At 40.9% G+C, this 19,057-nt stretch overlaps 1 protein-coding gene across 1 annotated transcript in view; it reads right to left on the bottom strand.

Annotated features, from left to right (window-relative positions):
• The window catches only part of LOC311001066 (vasoactive intestinal polypeptide receptor 2-like), a gene marked incomplete at both ends in the record, with an annotated part of 80,632 nt that extends 71,446 nt beyond the window's left edge, over nucleotides 1–9,186 (bottom strand). Inside the window, one exon of the mRNA XM_083992032.1 lies at nucleotides 9,136–9,186. Coding sequence (XP_083848158.1) covers nucleotides 9,136–9,186 — 51 coding nt within the window. The remainder of the gene's footprint in view (nucleotides 1–9,135) is intronic.
• Nucleotides 9,187–19,057: the final 9,871 nt, after the last annotated feature.

Below are 19,057 nucleotides of genomic sequence, written 5' to 3'. Positions count from 1 at the left end.
TATCATGGATTTATGGTGTTAGAATCTATTGCGCACAGCAGATTTTCTAATCGCCACGTTCTGTGTTAAAGGGATAGTTCACCCAAAATTGAAATTTCACTCATTATCTACTCATCCTCATGTCGACTAAGGGCTGGGAGAAGTTTCAGAGTCCTCCGTGGCTTCTCTGAGTTACAGGGGGTCTCGGCGTTGCAGTGTATGTCCATATAACGGTTGCAAATGGATACCAACTTTCTTCGTCCAAAAAGACACACCAAAAAACATCCAAATAACTCCATGCTGCTCGTATGTAATGTCTGTCTTGTATTGGAGCCCCGAAATGCGAAATTGTGCCGAAAAAAATGAAATAAGTCTATATTTCAAGCTTGTTTGTAGCGGAAGCTTCTCGAAGCTCCTCTTCCCGGTTCGTCAAATTTGGACGAACCACGGTCCGTCCTCTTCCCAGTTCGTCCAAATTTGACGAACCGGGAAGAGGAGCTTCGAGAAGCTTCCGCTACAAAACAAGCTTGAAATATAGACTTATTTAATTTTTTGCATTTCGAGGCTTCAATACAAGACGGACATTACATACGAGCAGCATGGAGGTATTTGGATGTTTTTTGGTGTGTCTTTTTGTTACGAAGACAGTTTGTATCCATTTGCAACCGTCATATGGACATGCACTGCTACGCCGAGACCCCCTGTAACTCAGAGAAGCCACGGAGGACTCTGAAACTTCTCCCAGCCCTTAGTCCACATGAGGGTGAGTAGATAATGAGTGAAATTTCAATTTTGGGTGAACTATCCCTTTAACCTCTATTTTTTTTTCTGTTTACTCCACAAACATTTTCCAAACCCACGTTAAAACAATAAATCTGCCTCCGAAATTAAAACACGCACAGACTGAAAATGGCGGTGCGGCCGTTTGACTGATGATTGTCAGCGGGTTTACGCTCCGTCGGCCACGAGAGCAGCAGAGTGAGTGGATGTGAAGCTTCTCTATCCACACGTGGATCAGAGCAGCAGCAGCAGCACAGCGAGCGTCGTTACCAGGACTCGGAGGAGGGGGAAGATGTTTTGATAAAGGCCTCCGGGGGATTCTCAGGCTCTATAGTTTATTTGACTTTCTCTTTGATCAGGCTGATTTAAAGGGATAGTTCACCCAAAATTCAAATTTCATTATCTCATTATCTACTCACCCTCATGTCAACTAAGAGCTGTGAGAATTTTCAGAGTCCTCCGTGCCTTCTCTGAGGTACGGGGGGGTCAGCACAGGAGTATTTGTCCATTTAATGGTTGTGAATGGATACCAACTTTCTTCGTCCAAAACCATCCAAATACCTCCACACAGCTCGTCTGTAATGTCCCTCTTGTATTGAAGCCCCGACATGAGAAATTGTTCTGAAAAAAATTAAATAAGTCTATATTTTAAGCTTGTTTGTAGCGGAAGCTCCCAGTGTCTCGGTTCACTGATCTTCCTGTGTCAGTGCAAATCTCGCATGATTTGCACTGACCGGCGGAACAATTTCTCATGTTGGGGCTTCAATACAAGAGGGACGTTACAGTATGGAGGTATTTGGATGTTTTTTGGTGTGTCTTTTTGGACAAAGAAAGTTGGTATCCATTCACAACCATTATTGAACGGAGGAGTCTGAAAATTCTCACAGCTCTTAGTCGACATGAGGGTGAGTAGATAATGAGTGAAATTTGAATTTTGGGTGAACTATCCCTTTCATTTTGTAATTCTGTAACTCATCTGCTGTGTGGAAGAAGTGTGCGGCGATAGTGTTCCTTCATTCTGCTCAAAGAATATGTTTAAGTTGATTTTAGTTACAGTGTGAAATTCTCCGTTGGCAGTGATAAGCAAATAAATGAACGTTATGAGCAAATTAGCCTTAACCTGAAGCACATGAAAGGGATTATACATGCTACACACCGCTCAGACTGTTTCCCTGTGTTCCTTATTTTCCTAATTGGCATTAAGAGATTATCCAAAAACGGAAACCTGTGAATTTTTCTTCTTTTTTTCATTTTTTTTCATCTTCAGTCTGTATCTTTAATCACTAAATTGCTTCACGGTTGTTTCAGCTCAGCGCTTGCCAGACAGCACCTGTCAGTCAAACACTGAGAGCTTTGATGTCTACTTGTGTGGATTTTCCGAGGATAGTGTGAGTGCATTAGAGTTGGAGACGGTGCGGCGGGATAACCACCTCTTTATTTAAATTTCACTGTCTCACCCGGAGCGCATAGAAGCTAGAAGCTTTTCCCTCACCTGGTTTGCTTCTCGGCTCATGCAAATGGAGTCGCTCTGAGTTCTGATTAAAGTTTCACAAACATTAAAGTTTTACAGTTTGAAACTTCACGACTAAAAGACGTATAATTGACCTTATGTGGCGTTCACACAGTCCATAGCTAATAATAATGATGATAATAAGGGGGAAAACGCTTTCTTTTACAGAAGTCTGGGACAAGCAGACTGTTTCACATGGTGAAAGAAAAAGAAAACTGCATCTGGAAACTCATCTTCCTACTTTTCTTAGAGGTTTGAATCTGTCTGAACTTCAACCCTTGGAGACTCGAGATCACGGGAGAATGACAAACTATCGTGATAACAGCCGTGTATAAAATGAGATTAACATGTAAACCACTTTGCCTTTCTGAGGTTGATTTACCGTTCAATGTTACTCTGTGTGGTTTTCCACATCCATGATTATTATTTTTCTTCCTCCATGACGACATCACGATTTGTAGCTTGTGCCAGTGGGTGAAACTGATGGTGAAAGTGATGATTTTACGATCTAAAGTTTGTCCATTGTGTTTTATTTTTGAAATTTACTGGATGCTCGGTGCTTTTGATTTCCTGTGTGGGGCGATCTTATCCACGTGAATTGATGCGTGATGGCTTCGTGTTTCAGGAAAAACGGACCTGCTGCATATTTGTGCAGACCTGGGATTGACTGGAGATGGACCAGAGGTGGAAATGCATTTGAAAATGCATTTGAATTGCATTGAAATGCCTTTGCAACTGAAACGGAGCGGAGACGTTGTTGGTAATTTGGGGTCTATATACACGTAGCTGCACATCTGACATCACATATGGTCACACATTCTGTTTTATAGTTTATACGCGCACACAAAACTGGAGTTTTCCCAAATCTCCACAGTTTTTCAGAAATAATCCTTTTCAGTGAACAAAAAAAACGAGTTTTCGTGTGGATTAAAAGAGAAAACATGCATGGCCTCTTTAGATTTGTAATGTATGAAACTGTGGCTGTCTGAATTATGAGGCTGTCATTGGTTCAAGGTTGAAACACTCAAACACTCAGTCCTCATGCTGATTATTATTTCACTCATGTGTAGTGAAAAACACCATATGGACGTTATTATGGTGATAACAGCTTCATTTACACTGGAGGGGCCTTTAATCAGATCCCAAATGTGTATAACTCTTTTGGAAACTCTATCTAGACTAGTGGCACTGGTTCCCAACCTGTGGTTTGGGGCCCACCGGTGGGTCACAAAGGTATTGCAAGAGGACAAATCTTTAGCAAAAACGTGCAATACAAACAAGATGTTGTCATGATCTTTTTGATCTTTTAAAAAACTGTTTTTATATCAAAACCTATCCATGTGATAAGCCAATGACGGGATATTTCAAAATGTCGAGCGGGTTTTCACCAGTTAAAGAGTTAAAATGGAAGAAAATCAAGTGACCTGTTAGCCTGACAAGCCAGACTATATCATTAAGATGCATAGTCTGGCAAAGACTCAATCCAGGAGGCGGGATGAAGGCTGTCTTTCAAACTGCCTCTGCACGCAATAGGGTAGCGCTACGACCAATCAGAGCAAAGAGCAGGATGACGTCGGTAGATTAAACTTTTACCATATCCCGTCGGCAAAACACCAAATACATCCTTCTTCGAAATGAATGACTTCAGTGCAGTTTCTTGCTCAACTTTTAAAGAAAACGACAAAGTTTAATTCTTTCAAAGTTGATGCCAACGCCGATTCAAACGATTCCTTTGCCAAAGCCATCTTGTCATGTTTTTCACCATCGCAAGTATGTCGTCATGGCGTTAAGCCCGCCCAACGACTCTCTAAACAGATAGAGCGCTGTGATTGGTGAACACAAACGGTGTTCGAGACTCAAAAAGTTCCTATGGCTCGTTTCTAGACCCACCTACGGAGCAAATATATTTGCTGCCGCTAGGGTGGGTCTAGATTTCTAGGCTAGGGACCTGTATCTTCCACTTCCACTGCACTTTGAAGGGCTGGAAAAAATTATATTATAGCGAACAATGGAACTGTGTATTTTTTTTTCACGTAAAACCTCTTTCAGGCCGTGAAAATAGGCCGTTTCTTTGGGTCCATTCACAACACTGTATGTTGTAAATCTCTGGGCAGGGCTATGGGCTGGCGTTGCTAACGGGAGGAGTGCAGAGAGTCTGCTACTGCAATTGAAGTACTTAGGGGCTATTTACAACCCCACTTTAAAAAAAATGCTACTATCCCTTTAAGAAGTGGGCAGTGGGCACTGCACTGAACAATACTTTAACTTTCATTGTCGTCAGTTTGCACAAAGCTTTAAAGTTGATTTTGTTCAGACTTTAGCCGCCACAGACAGACAGAGAGAGAGAGAGAGAGAGAGAGAGAGAGGTATAAAATACAAAACATTTTGCTGCTGCAGTTGGGAGGAAACCAAACGCTGCACCACGGTTCACAAATTCATCTGAAATTGACCCAGAATCTGGAAGTAAACATAATTGAGCTGCAGATCTTATTATTATGGTTTTCCAGGACGCCGCTGTGCTGTCCGTCCTGACTGGCACACATAATGGACTTCTGCGTCTGTTTCTTACACTCCAACGTTGAGTTACAAAAGAAACAGATTTCGTCAAATCTTTTGCTTCAGTGATTTAAACTAGGAGAGTTTTACTTTCAGAAAAGCCTCCAATTGCTCCGACTGTCAGTCACCTCATTTTTTTTTTTACCTATGCAGACAATGAAGCAGGATTTTTTTACCAACAGGTGCCCCAGATGCTTTAAATGACTCTATTGAAACTGCATTAAGTCCTGAAACTCCATCAATACTGAAAGTTTTCAAGCGGTGAATCATTCTTAACTTTTCTGCATTTCATTTATATTTTTTTCTTTCACCATGCTGGATCATCATGACAATTTTGAGCTTTATCCCTACCTACAGAACAGTAGCTACTGCATTTCACAGGAACGCCATTAATGTTCAGAGGCTTGTCACTGTTGTTCCAGGTTACAAAAACACACAGGTAATGGAAAAAAAACAGGATTTCTCTATTTTCATTCCTGAATGAAAACACATATTTTTTTGCCAGATGTCTATTAACACTGTTATCTATAAATAATAATAATAATCATTAAAAAAAAAAAGACATGCCAGCGCCGGCTGAATCCAGGCCTGAATCCGGTACCTCCTGTTCTGCCAGATAATATCAGACAGAATCAACACAGATGACCTGGAGTTGGCTGCTTTTTTCTTTTTTTTCTTTTCTTTTTTTTTTCAGCAGCTCTGCTTTGCTTATTCTTCATGCTCTCGTCAGAAAATAGCACCATCCTGCAGCCCACACTCACACAGATGAATGAAAAGATCATATGTATGGGCAGCTGCAGCCCGTCCACACACTTAGACTACAACATAACAAAGCAGCTCTTAAAGGGATAGTTCACCCAAAATTCAAATTTCACTCATTATCTACTCACCCTCATGTCGACTAAGAGCTGTGAGAATTTTCAGAGTCCTCCGTTCCTTCTCGGAGTTACGGGGGGGTCCGCGCAGCAGTATTTGTCCATATAATGGTTGTCAATGGATACCACTTTTCTACGTCCAAAAAGACACACCAAAAAACATCCAAATACCTCCATAGTGCTCGTCTGTAATGTCCCTCTTGTATTGAAGCCCTGACATGAGAAATTGTTCCGAAAAAAATTAAATAAGTCTATATTTTAAGCTTGTTTGTAGCGGAAGCTCCCAGTGTCTCAGTTCACTGCTCTTCCTGTGTCAGTGCGTCCGGCGGAACAATTTCTCATGTCGGGGCTTCAATACAAGAGGGACGTTACAGACGAGCAGTATGGAGGTATTTGGATGTTTTTTGGTGTGTCTTTTTGGACGAAGAAAAGTGGTATCCATTCACAACCATTATGTGGACAAATACTGCTGCACAGACCCCCCCCCCCCCATAACTCAGAGAAGGAACGGAGGACTCTGAAAATTCTCCCAGCCCTTAGTCGACATGAGGGTGAGTAGATAATGTGTGAAATATGAATTTTGGGTGAACTATCCCCTTTAATTTATCCCTGACATTAACAGTCTATATACAGATGTGATGTACAGACTGTAATACATCAGTCAGAACTGTTTTGCTGCTCCCATCTGGCTGCTGTTATAGGTCACCGACCTGGAGAAGGGTCAAATTCAGCTGGAGCTTTGTCCCCTCTGCTATAACAGATCAGTGAGTCGCTACATGTGTGTTTTGTTTATTGTTATATGTGGGTGATGTATTCATAATGGGTGTATGTGTATCTGTATGTTGTTGGTGAAATGTGATGTTTGTGCGTGTGTGTGTGTGTGTGTTTTCACTGCCTGTATCCATGTTCATCTGTCTATTCATCATCCCACTGACCTTTGACCTCCGCCCACCTAACAGCACACATCCACACAGCCCATTTAAGTGCATGTGAAAGGACCGGTGGGGAACAAGCATGAAATACACTGTATATGCAGCACATTACATACTGCAACTCCAGTCAGCAGTCAAATAAACTAAATGAATACTCATTAATTGAACAATTAATATTCATATGTTGGCAAAACAAAAACAAAAAAAGTGAAAAGTATCGTCATAATTTCCAATAGCTTCAATCTTCTTCAAGTATCAATGAAAAGCAATGAATCTTCACACCGGAGAGGCTGAAAGCTTCTGTTTAATTAATTAATACTGATGTTGACTTTTTATTTTTATCAATTGACAAATCCATCAGCTGTTTCAACTGTTTCAGCACCACCCAGTGGGAGGATGTGGATAAACTCTCCCACCACCACCACCGAGTGAAATCAGTTTACTTTACATAATAATTTGCACTGCAGGATGAAGGTTAATATTTTAATATATTGCTGCTATCACTGAGACACAGTGAATGTGAGGGAAGTGGAGCATTAAACTCCAGTAAATGAGCTGTCCGACCCATTCAGACTCCAAACCCTCAACGCATGCACCCGAATCTGTTCCTCCTGAAGAAGCGAGACGATGGCGGTCAGTACAGGTAACACTTTGTGACCACTAGATAAACTTTTTCACAAGGAAAAGTTCCATACATCTTTATATTATTATATTATACGCAATGGAAAATGATCTGCTGTTCCTATAAGACAAAGCTAGATATTAATTTAGAAAGTAAGTATAACAGTATAAGTGTAATATCTATAGGTGCATGTACAGTACACTATGAGAACATTAAACTCCATTGACCATATCTGGAATCTACTGTGAGATTAAAGGAATAAAGGGAAAGTCTGGATGTCTCAGGTTAGGTAAATTAAAGCACATTGGTGCATGGTTTTTCTTTTTTTCTTTTTTGGGGGGGGGTGACGTGAACATTTTGACAGCGGCGGTCTGCTTTTAGTCAAAGGAGGCTTATGGGAAGAGAGACAGAGAGCACTTCCACTGTTTATCCTGTGGGGAGGATCAACACGGGGAAAAGAGCAGATCATCATGAGTGAGGGAGCGAGAGGGAAAAAAAGTGCGATAATAGCTGGAGGATGAATCCACAACAACAACAAGGAGACAGTGGGAGATTATTTCCACAAATTATCTTAATTAATGAAAACAGAAAAACCAAGGGGCCAACACAGATGCCTTTCACATTTATTTATATATATTTATTCCAACAAGCTATAACTTAACGCTCTTAACAACTGATACTAATCAACCTTACATCTGTTTTCTCAATTCAATAAAATTAGTTTAGATTTTTACAGGTTTATTATGATATAAAACAGAAAAAAACACCAAATATCCTTTAATTAAAGACGCTGGGAGCAGGAAAAGTTTTGCATTATTGCTTAGAGAATTGCTGAAAGACAACTGATGATTGAAATGTCAAAAATGATTTATTTTTTTTGCCGATTGCCTTTAGCCCTTAAATCAACTTTTTCCTCAGATTGAATGTTAAATTTCTTGTATTTGTGGGACTATGGTTTAAAAAAAAGTTCCTGTTAATTGATTGGTTGATTAGTTTTAGTAAGAGTAAGTGTAGTTTGTTTGTTAGAACAGTTGCACCTCTGGTAACAGTAACTCAGATTAAATTTACTTCAGCTAATCAATCAGTCAAAAATCATTTAATAGGGTAAAAATAAAAAATGTTCTTTCAATGATCTTTCCCTTGGGATGTAAACATTTAGTTTTTTTCTTCTTCAATGATATGATGAATATCTTGGACTCACTGATTAAACCATTAAAATCTGAATGACAAAAATAAACAAATGTCTGTCACAGTTTTGGTTTCTGATGTTAAATACAAGACGGAACAACAGAAGAACAGCAAATAGGCTACTCAATACTCAAATCAATTACTTTGTGCTTCAGTGATCAATCGATTATCAGAACTGAATCGACTCATCAGCTCAGCTTTAAACAGGACGTTTGGAGATGTTACTTTGGGCTGGGATGGATTATGACGACCTTTTTTCTGACATTTTATAAACCAAATAAATCAAGAAGACAATGAGATTAAGTGATAATGCTGAAAATAATAATCGATCACCATGATTGTAGGATATTTTACACTAAAACAGAAGAAAACCAAATTACAAAGTAAAATACTCATAATCCCACTTATGTGATATATGTGAAGATTATTGTTGTTAATATTGATCAATATAAAGTAAATGTGATGTCTCAACATTGTGTCTGTAGTTGAATTCCTACTTTTATCACCTTGAAAACACGTGTTCACATTTATCTAAAAGAAATCCAGTTTTTCTCACACTGGCATCCCCAGCTAGAGAATATAATTGATTTTCATTATGATTTGGTTTGTTTTTCGATTCTTTTGATGGAATAATTTTACTCTACACTCACAACCGTGACTGAAAAAAAAAACGAACAAACAGGAAACACTCACCAGGAGTGGACACGTCGAGAAACACAAGGTGAGGAAGAACAAACTTCTCATCTTTAACCCTCAGGTAAAGAAGCAGGAGGCGCTGGTTAAAACAGGAGCACTGGACTTCATTTAAACTCCACTGCAGAGTTGTTCATGCTGGTGACAGGATCGGTGCAGCTTTTTAATTCCATGAAGCAAAAAAAGAAGAAAAAGAAGAAGTAGGGAAATAAAAGAGAAGAGGAGAAGAAAAAAAAAACCCAGCCGATGATGTCCTGTATCCACACTGGTCGCTTCCACTGAGCTGAATGTGCAGGGAGATCAGTTTCCCCGCAGCTGGCTTCCACTGTCAAGAGCACAACGACAAGCACGGCTACTTCCTGCTCTGACTTTCAAAATAAAACCTATGTTTTGGCTCACAGTGAAAAAAAAAAAGAAAGAAAAAGAATCAGTGTATGGTACTGTAGTATCCAATCGTTGTTAATCTGGGAAGTGTTCTCTCCTCTACCAGGAATAAAATGCAGCTGCCACAGCACTTAACAAAAATGAAGGTGTGTGTCTTTGTGTGTGTGTGTAAATTGAAAATACTGCTAATTGTTGACCAAATAAGTGTATCCCTTCCTTCCCTTTCATCTTAGAAAATTGAGGACATCCTCATGTCCTCACTGTCTGGCACACCTTCAAAGGCCTGTTTGACTGTTAGGACGAGGTTCGTTATTACAACAAGTGTCCTCATAGAGACAGGAAAACAAGTATGTGTGTGTGTGTGTGTTTGTGATCCAGATGTTACCCAAATTGTGGGGACTTTAACATTATTTATGTTCCCATTATGGTGACTTGTTTTCCTTTCGGGGACAATTGAGTCACCATGAAGAAAGTCATTAAAGGCATAGTTCACCCTAGAATGATATTTCGCTCATTATCTACTCACCCTCATGTTGACTAAGGGCTGGAAGAATTTTCAGAGTCCACCGTCCCTTCTCTGAGTTACAGGGGGTCTTGGCGTAGCAGTGAATTTCAATGCAACGGTTGCAAAGGGACACCAGAGCTGGAAGCTTCTCGAAGCTCCTCTTCCTGGTCCGTCCAAATCTCGCGTGATTCGCAGTAACCGCACTGACGCCGGCGCAAATCACGCGAGATTTGGACAGACCAGGAAGAGGAGCTTCGAGAAGCTTCCGCTACAAACAAGCTTAAAATATAGACTTATTTAATTTTTTTCGGGACAATTACGCAATTTGGGGCTTCAGCACAAGACGGACATTACATACGAGCATCATGGAGGTATTTGGATGTTTTTTTGTGTGTGTTTTTTTACGAAGAGCTCTGGTGTCCCTTTGCAACCGTTGCATTGAAATGCACTGCTACGCCAAGACCCCCTGTAACTCAGAGAAGGGACGGTGGACTCTGAAAATTCTTCCAGCCCTTAGTCAACATGAGGGTGAGTAGATAATGAGCGGAATATCATTCTAGGGTGAACTATCCCTTTAAGTTTGAGTGTGTAGACATGTTTATTTGTCAGAATAAGATTAGATTGAGATGAAGGTTAGTGTCCTTTAAGTCAATGCAATGTCTTGTGTCGTATGTGGATGTGTGATAGTTTCCCCTCCTTGGTCCCCTAAAACCCTTAAAATTACCAGGACCAAAAATGATTCAGAATTAGCATGAGGTCATCTTGCATTTACATTTCAGTTGTCAGGATAAAGGAATGTGGTGAACCAGCTTTATACTCGAACTCAAACTGTGGGATAGCCAATTATGTTTAGAAATGTTAACCCAGTCACCATCATAGATGAAAGGTGTGATTTGGGTAGAACGGTGACAACGGGGACAAACTGACCGAAAGCTTTAAAGGATATGAAACCGGCTCCAGTTGCCCCTTTCATGTTCTTACATTGCACTCCAGCCAACGAACCACAAATCAATACTAAATTAAAAAAGTGCCCAAGCTGGGTCCAAACAAAGGATCTATCAACTTGTACTGGATATGAACCGATACTAAAAAGCTTAGACATATTTATACAACTGTGCCCGCTAGAGGTTGAATTGTATATACATCGAACTGCCACGGTACACGTGTTATAGAAGAAATGTAGTGGCTGGCTGGATAGTCCTGTACTATACGGTTAAAGGGATACTTCACCCAAAATCGATTAATTCACCAATTTTCTACTCAAAACACTTTTGGAGTTTGTAACAGGCAGCCTCTGGTGGCCATTTAAGGTATCGCAGTTTTTGGAACTTTGATGTTGGCTTCATTTTTTATTCCCTATGTTTAAAAAAAAAAAAAAAAAAAGTATATTTGTGGTGTCTATTAATTTATTGACTACTACTTGTTGCTACTCTTTGCAAAAAGGGCCAGATTTGATGAGGTGGCCGACCATTCAGCCTGACATCCTTTGAACCATTAACATTAAAAGCAAATTAACTATGTAATACATTTTTTAAATTGCAAATGGCATTCTTTTCATTTCTTCACATAGAATATAAATAAATCTAAACAGGTTTTTACCAAAATCACTCTGCTTTTCATATTTGAAGACCACATAAAATGAAGAAAAAGTATGTCTGGGAAAAAAAATACTTTGAGGAAGCTTAAACATATCTAGTTTCATTCGAAACATTGCATATTATATATTATATTATATTATATTTTAAAAATGGGCTAGAAAGTACGTGCTGGCGGGCTGCATATAATTGATTTTATGACAGAGGCTGCGGGCTGGTGGGAATTTGAACAGGGGCCGCAATTGGCCCCCGGGCCGGACTTTGGACATGCCTGACTTCAGCAAACGATTAACAACTTGATAAATAAGCAGAGCAGACTCAAGAAGTTGGAAGACTGACTCCATAATGTCAGCAAGACGGTATTATCTCCTTCAAAGTAGCCTCCATAAGCTATTAGTCATACCAGACCAAAAAAGGCTGAAGATGAAAACCCTGTAAGTGTATTAAATTTAAACAGGAGTGTCTTCTACTATTTATGAATTCAACCTTCCATTTCTAAGAGGAATACTTTGTTATTCCTTCTTTCAGAAGTGACACAGACTCACTTAAATTGTCAAAACAACTTGAGTACCGGAAGAGCAAATGTTTTTTAAAAAGAAGGAATGGATTTTCGGATGGTTGGACTAACATTCAAACTTTAATGATTTTTCTGTACTCCGAAGGTTTCAGTGTTGTCTTAGAAAATTGAGTTGACTGGTAAGGAAACTCCTCTGGGAGTCATCTCAGACTAGAATAATCGAGACTGACTGAAAGTAAAAAAGGTTTTAAATAAAGTAAATACAGTACGTGCCCAGCGGATAATTACCTAGGCAGACAAATGCCTACAATTCGAAATACACCCACACTTTGTGAACAGCCTTGTTCCTCCCAGTGGCTACCGTGAAATTGGTCTGAAAACATCATTACCGCTCAGCAGTGATTAAGTAATTTGACTCTGACACTGAGTTTATCCAGTTTCCCCGCCGCCGTTCCACAAGGCTGTTATGTCTTCAGTACAGTTTGCACCTCAAACAACTGCAACCTCCAGGCTTTTGGTGAAGACAGTGTTGTTTTGAGTTGTGTGTTTTTTTGGTAAATCAAAGAGAGGTGATACATTTCCACATGAACTCATAGCCACAACAAGTAATGGCTGAAGTTTGTACGTAGTAATTTCAACAGCAATTTCGCCAGGAAGCATCCATCCATCCCTAGATCCATTTTCAGGAAACAACTTTGACCCCTTGGCTCCAGCCGCAACATTTCAACAGGTCCTCAAATGGACAAAAACAGGTTGTTTTTTGTTCCCTCGCAAAAACCTTTTACACGAGATGGAAATAATATTCTCCTTTTGTCTTTTTCTTCCCATCCACGCAAACTTAAAAGCAATGTTTCAGTGTTCAATCTTGGGCTGTCTTGATAACAGATTTTCCCTCAATGAATATCATGGCAAATTGGATTGGATTGGATTGTACTTTATTGTCCCGAAAGGAAATTTGTTTTGGGCTCGGAGCCACTGCATACACAAGACAAGACATACGAGACATCCATACAAAATACTTTCACACCTTTAACACGCATTCAAAACAGTGAAAGGTGCTTCCACTCTATTACAAAGAGGTCAGTAAAAACAGTCTATAGAACTGATCAAATCGGCAGCTCTTTAAGTTAAAGTGCTATGTGCGTTGTGGTTCGACATAGAGAAAAACTAAACCAATGGAATAAAGCCAACAGTACATAAATAAACTAGAGTGCTACATTGCATATAAAAATAATAAGATCAAGAGTGAAATAATAAAAGTAATAAAACAATAAAACTATAGGCTACAAAAAAAAGTAGGTAAAAACCGGTCAAATTAATAAAGAACTTACAGTTCTGCTACATATTATTGTTTAGTGTTTTAATGGCGGAAGGGATAAAGGAGTTCTTATATCTATTCAATCTACTTTTGGGGACTCTGAGTAGATTGAATAGATATAAATATAAAATATATATAAATGCTGCTATACTACCCATATACTTTGGTTGTTCACAGACACCACCTCTCTATACTCATATTTGAAGACAAAACCAAAAAATATACAAATTCATGATGAATTTGACGAAGGGTCTGATGCACTGCTGTAGGTACACTCCATGTGTTTATTAATGTAACCATAACATTTCAATCCCAGAGATGAAACTTCTTGATTATGTGACTAATAACCATAGAAATAGCCCACAAGTGCAGAGAAAGCCCTCCCTCCCATACACACTCACAGCTGTATACATGGTTTCTGTCCCGTACAGTAAACTCATGAGAGTGGAGCCAGGGCGAAGTGGCATGTATTTACACAAAGCCAGAGGCCGACAGCTGCCCCGCTGAGGGCGAAAATGTCAACACTGCAGTAAAATGTGCAGACAGAAAATCTTAAGCTAGTCGCTCCTCATTCACTTACTTTATGTTTTATGGCTTGTGTATAAACCCAAATTTAAACAGTGTGATCTTACTTTTAAACAGAATGTACCCATCCTGATCCAAACAGAGGAGGGGAAGTCCCACCAGTCTTTTATTTTTCATTTCTTATTTTTCTTTTATCTGGTTTATTTCTAAGGGGGAATTCCTGGGAGAAGGTGGTGTTAGATCTCACAAAAAGCTTATAATGTATGACTCAGGGTTAGATTTTGGTTAAGTTTATACATCTGCTCTTGAGTTTTAATTGTCTTTTTGGTTTTTGGTCATTTCTTTGATTGAAAGACTTGATCTGATAGAGCCACTGCTGATAAACCAGGCTTAATTCATCTCACTAATCATCATCACAGACACAGTACGGAAAAAATGAAAATCTTTCAATTTTGATTTTGCTGAAAACCAAACTTAATCAGAACAGTATAAAAACCTAACATTTACTGATAATGTGTGGGTTGTACAATATGGGATTGTGGGATTTGTTCTTTTAGCCAAATTATAATCAGTAAAGACATAATTTCACATTAAAAGATCACAAAAGGCCCCCACAAACATATACTCCGCAGACGTCCATGCGGATGTTGATGCTTGGTGGCAAGAACCCTCCATGTGACAGCCACTGTCTCTAGTGACCAGTGAACGATAAGGACCAGGTACAGAAGGAACAGATGTCCGACCATATCATCAAACTTGCAGTGTTCATCCTGAAGTATTTAAACTGTGTTTCTTCATCAATACTTCACATGTCCCTCACTAGCATGATGAACCCCCCTTCGGCAATGGCACCATGTTGCATTTAGTGGCCTTATGTAACGGAGGTCCGCGGGTATAGTCACAGTAGAGGCTGACATTTTCTCGGGATTCTCGCGGGATTCGGGAGTCAATTTATTTTTAATCACGTGATTGGGACGTGATCACTAGACAGGCTCTAACTTGGAACCAACAAGGGAGGAGAAATAGAGGCCGGCCCAAAAATACCTGGCGGAGAGATCTCCAGGCTGACACCAAAAAGATGGGATACAACTGGTCGCAGATCAAAAAGAAAGCCAGTGACCGAGTACTCTGGAGGTCCCTTGTCAATGGCCTATACCACAGCAAGGGGTGTCAGGCGTAAGTAAAGTAAGTAAGTAAGATTGGGACGTGACGGGAAAAAATGTAAACGGGAGTGAACGGGACCGGGAGTCAAAGCGCGATTCAAAGAAGCACAAGCCAGGCAGTAGGCTACGTTAAGAACCCAGATTGTGCACTCAAAACGGTCCAGAAGTTCAGTGTGTGGACTGATGCACACTTCACACCCTCAGTGATCACTGTCGTGGCTACGTAGCGGTGTATAACCTGTGTAAATCAACATACCGGTAGGCAAACGTTTTCCTCCAGTCAGAGGAGTCAGCTGATGCGGCGGTGGCGTAATCTCCACCTCGCATTAAACAGGTGATGCACACAAGCAAAAAATAAAGAAAGAAAAATAGAGAGAGGGAGAGAGAAGGGACTAGGAGGGCGTTCATTATCACTAATTGAAATAACAAAACAAGACGGTAGATGTGGCGTCAACACATCTACCGTCTTGTTTTGTCTGTCATTCAGTCTGCAGTGCGCTGGGGGGGGGTCCGTGTCTGTCAACACATGACGACTGTGACGACGACTGTGTTCTAAAATAGAAAAAAACGGGAGCAGGACCGGATCAGGAGTGATTTATTCGGGATTTGAACGGGACAGGATTATTTTTTGACTTTGTCACGGGACCGGGACGGGACGGGAATTTTTTGGCGGGAGCGGGACGGGACAGGATTGAAAAAACACTCCCGTGTCAGCCTCTAAGTCACAGTTACGACGAGGCACCAGTAAGGAGAAGTGACAGCGTGTGGCGGTTAGCAGCACTGAAGTCAAACTCACTCACCCATAAAATACGTGCTAATCCGCTTTCCAAGTGGTCATTGGCCTCTTGGCGAAATGGTTAGCATCGCCGCCCGCAGTGCGGGAGACCAGGGTTCAAAACCCGCTCAGGGCAGGTCAGAACGGCATCAGTCGCATTGGTGCCGTGACCCGGATGCCCTGGGTGGAGTGAGTTTAGGGCGGTGAGTGTAACCATAGACTGTTAAAAATATGGACGCAGCATCAGTGACGTCACCCATTGGTTTTGGGGAGTCGTTTTTGTGACTCAAATATGGCGGCCTGATCAGCGCCATGTTGGATTTACCGGCCGAGAACCCGCCCACTGGCCTCGAAGCAGCTGTCCACGGAGCTGCTCGGACCTGTCACTCAACGTTTCCGCGCCCTAATTGGCCAGAGTTTTAACCTAATAATAGTAAAACGGTAGAGTTTAAAAAAAATTCACACAGAATCACTCAGATCAGAATCACTCAGAGTGTGTGTGGGGGTAGAAACTATCGATTGAGACCAAAAAACGTGCTGACACCAGGCTTTTAACATGTTTATTGAGGATGTAAAGTCGGCGATTTTAACATGGGGGTCTATGGAGAATGCTGCTTTCTGACACCAGCCCCCAGAGGAAGCCGAGGGGATTGCAGTTTTTTGAACGCGGAAGTGAGCTTCACTTCTCAGACCGACAACTGCCCCCTTGAGTGTAACGGAGGTCCGCGGGTATAGTCACAGTCACGAGGCCAGAACGACATCGGTCACACTTATACCACCTTCTCTGCTTCTTTTTCCCATGTAGCCATGAGGCCAGAAAATGTAGTGCGCAAGGATTGTGGGACACGTAGGGAATTGGCATGAGAAATGTAGGAAATTGGTAGGCTCAACTATGAAGGACTATGAAATCTCAAACGACTGCTGCACAGAGTCTACTCCGCTCACTGTGGGGGGGCCTTGAGAGTACAGTACAGTCCCGTTAATACAAGTGTGGCCTCACTGAACAGATTTCACCACAGTTCTTTCTTGTATTGTATTTCTTAACTGTGGAAGCATTGGAGACACAATGTCTTCAAGTGGTTTTGGAACTACTAATTAAATTCAGTTCACCTGCATTGCACTGGAGGAAATCTTTCAGGCAGGAATAATCTCTGAAAGATAATCTCTACAAACAGATACTGAATCCCTAACTGACCCTGCAGATGAAGCTGTATTTGTATTATATTATTTTACCAACCTCCACTCTGGTTAATCTGAGAGACTCTTAGCTACAAACAGTATCTCTTTTGTAGTGTTTTACACGTATACATGTCGACTCTGAGGATACTGGACCGTGACTGGCTGACAGCAGCCGCTCATCTAATGTAAATTAGGTAAATCTGCTCAGTGGGAAAACGGCTCTGGGTGACTGGATAGATTCTTTAGGCAGGCGGACCAAAGTGTCTCAAATGTAATCACCTCCTAAGTACCATCCATAGGGACTGAAAAAAATCTAAGTGACTGCCTGCTGCTTCTGTGAAGTCGGGTCCACGACGGATCTCTGGCGTGTAACTCTTCAGGAGGGATTTTAAGGACAGACTGGTGATCGTAGAAACCGTGCCGATTGATATTTGTGGGGAGTTTGTCACGAAAAAAAAAAAGAAAGAAAGTTGCGGGCACAAAGTTTCTCTGTGGATTCCTGAGGTCTGAGGGTTAAGATGTGAATATACAAGCACAATCTTTTCTCCAGAGGTCTCGGTCCGCTTGCAAATTACACAAGAAACTCGGTCATACGGTATACACCATGAGCAGATGTTCAGTGAGGTTAGAGACGGCCTCCATCAAAAATATATTTGCATATTGATAGAATTTTCAGTACACAGGGACTCGATGTGCTTTCAGAACTTTTTTTGCAGCAGCTTATTGAATTTGTTATGGAAAGACAACATGGGCCAAAATATTACCAGGCCTGCAAATTCAAGTGGGATGAAAAAAAAAGAAACTGAAATCCTGCAGGCGGGACCAGAGGGGTGGGGGTGGCGGCAAAGCAAACCCCCCTCAACAAAATCAATCTGATCTAAAAAAAAAAAATGTATATTGGAAAAATTTGTTGTTTTTTTTCCCCTCAGTTTTTGGATTAAAGCTGCTGCACAAGATCAAAACAACAACCCCTGCCAACATGATGGCTGTGCTGAGCTCAGACATTACATTCAACCTCATTATCAAACACAAAAGGCTTCCAACCTTTTCCAGCTCATGGCCCACTTAAATCTCAAAAAATGTTGACGACCCACATCCAACCCCGTAACAATATGGAGGCAAATTATGTTCTTTGATGAAGGGAAAAAATCATTTGTCGATTCACCATCTGTCTCTTGACTGTTTCCTTTCAGCTCTTCCTTTTCTCCAGTTTGATATTCCACTTTTTTTTTAACATCGGTGTAATCACTTGTCGTGCGATCAGACCAAGGTACTGTAGCAGGTGCGGTCTGGGGGCAAAGTGGTCCAGCTATAGCATCAAATATAAAAGTTCCTATCATTGGCTTATCACAGTGACAGACATTGGACAGTTCCTGAGCTGAGTGGTTTAGTACTTGGCATCAATGCGGTGAGCAGCAAGCCTGAGGTTTGATTCCATAGCCGGTTGGACTATTCCCTCATCCCCTTATTTTCGCCCATTTTTTTTCCTCTCTGTCTTCAGTTTTCATTATTAAAGGGATAGTTCACCCAAAGTTGAAATTTCACTCATTATCTACTCACTCTCATGTCGACTAAGGGAGAAAGTTTCAGAGTCCTCCGTGGCTTCTCTGAGTTACAGGGGGTCTCGGCGTAGCAGTGCATGTCCATATAACGGTTGCAAATGGATACCAACTGTCTTCGTAACAAAAAGACACACCAAAAAACATCCAAATACCTCCATGCTGCTCGTATGTAATGTCTGTCTTGCATTGAAGCCCCGAAATGCGAAATTGTCCCGAAAAAAATTAAATAAGTCTATTTTTCAAGCTTGTTTTGTAGCGGAAGCTTCTCAAAGCTCCTCTTCCCAGTTCGTCCAAATTTGACGAACCGGGAAGAGGACAGATAATTTTGCATTTCGGGGCTTCAATACAAGACGGACATTACATACGAGCAGCATGGGGGTATTTGGATGCTTTTTGGTG

This window comes from Trachurus trachurus (genome assembly GCF_905171665.1).
Source record: "Trachurus trachurus genome assembly, chromosome: 17".
NCBI classification, from domain to species: domain Eukaryota; kingdom Metazoa; phylum Chordata; class Actinopteri; order Carangiformes; family Carangidae; genus Trachurus; species Trachurus trachurus.
Note: the sequence above shows the minus strand (reverse complement) of the source record. Positions and strands in the feature narration are given on the sequence as shown.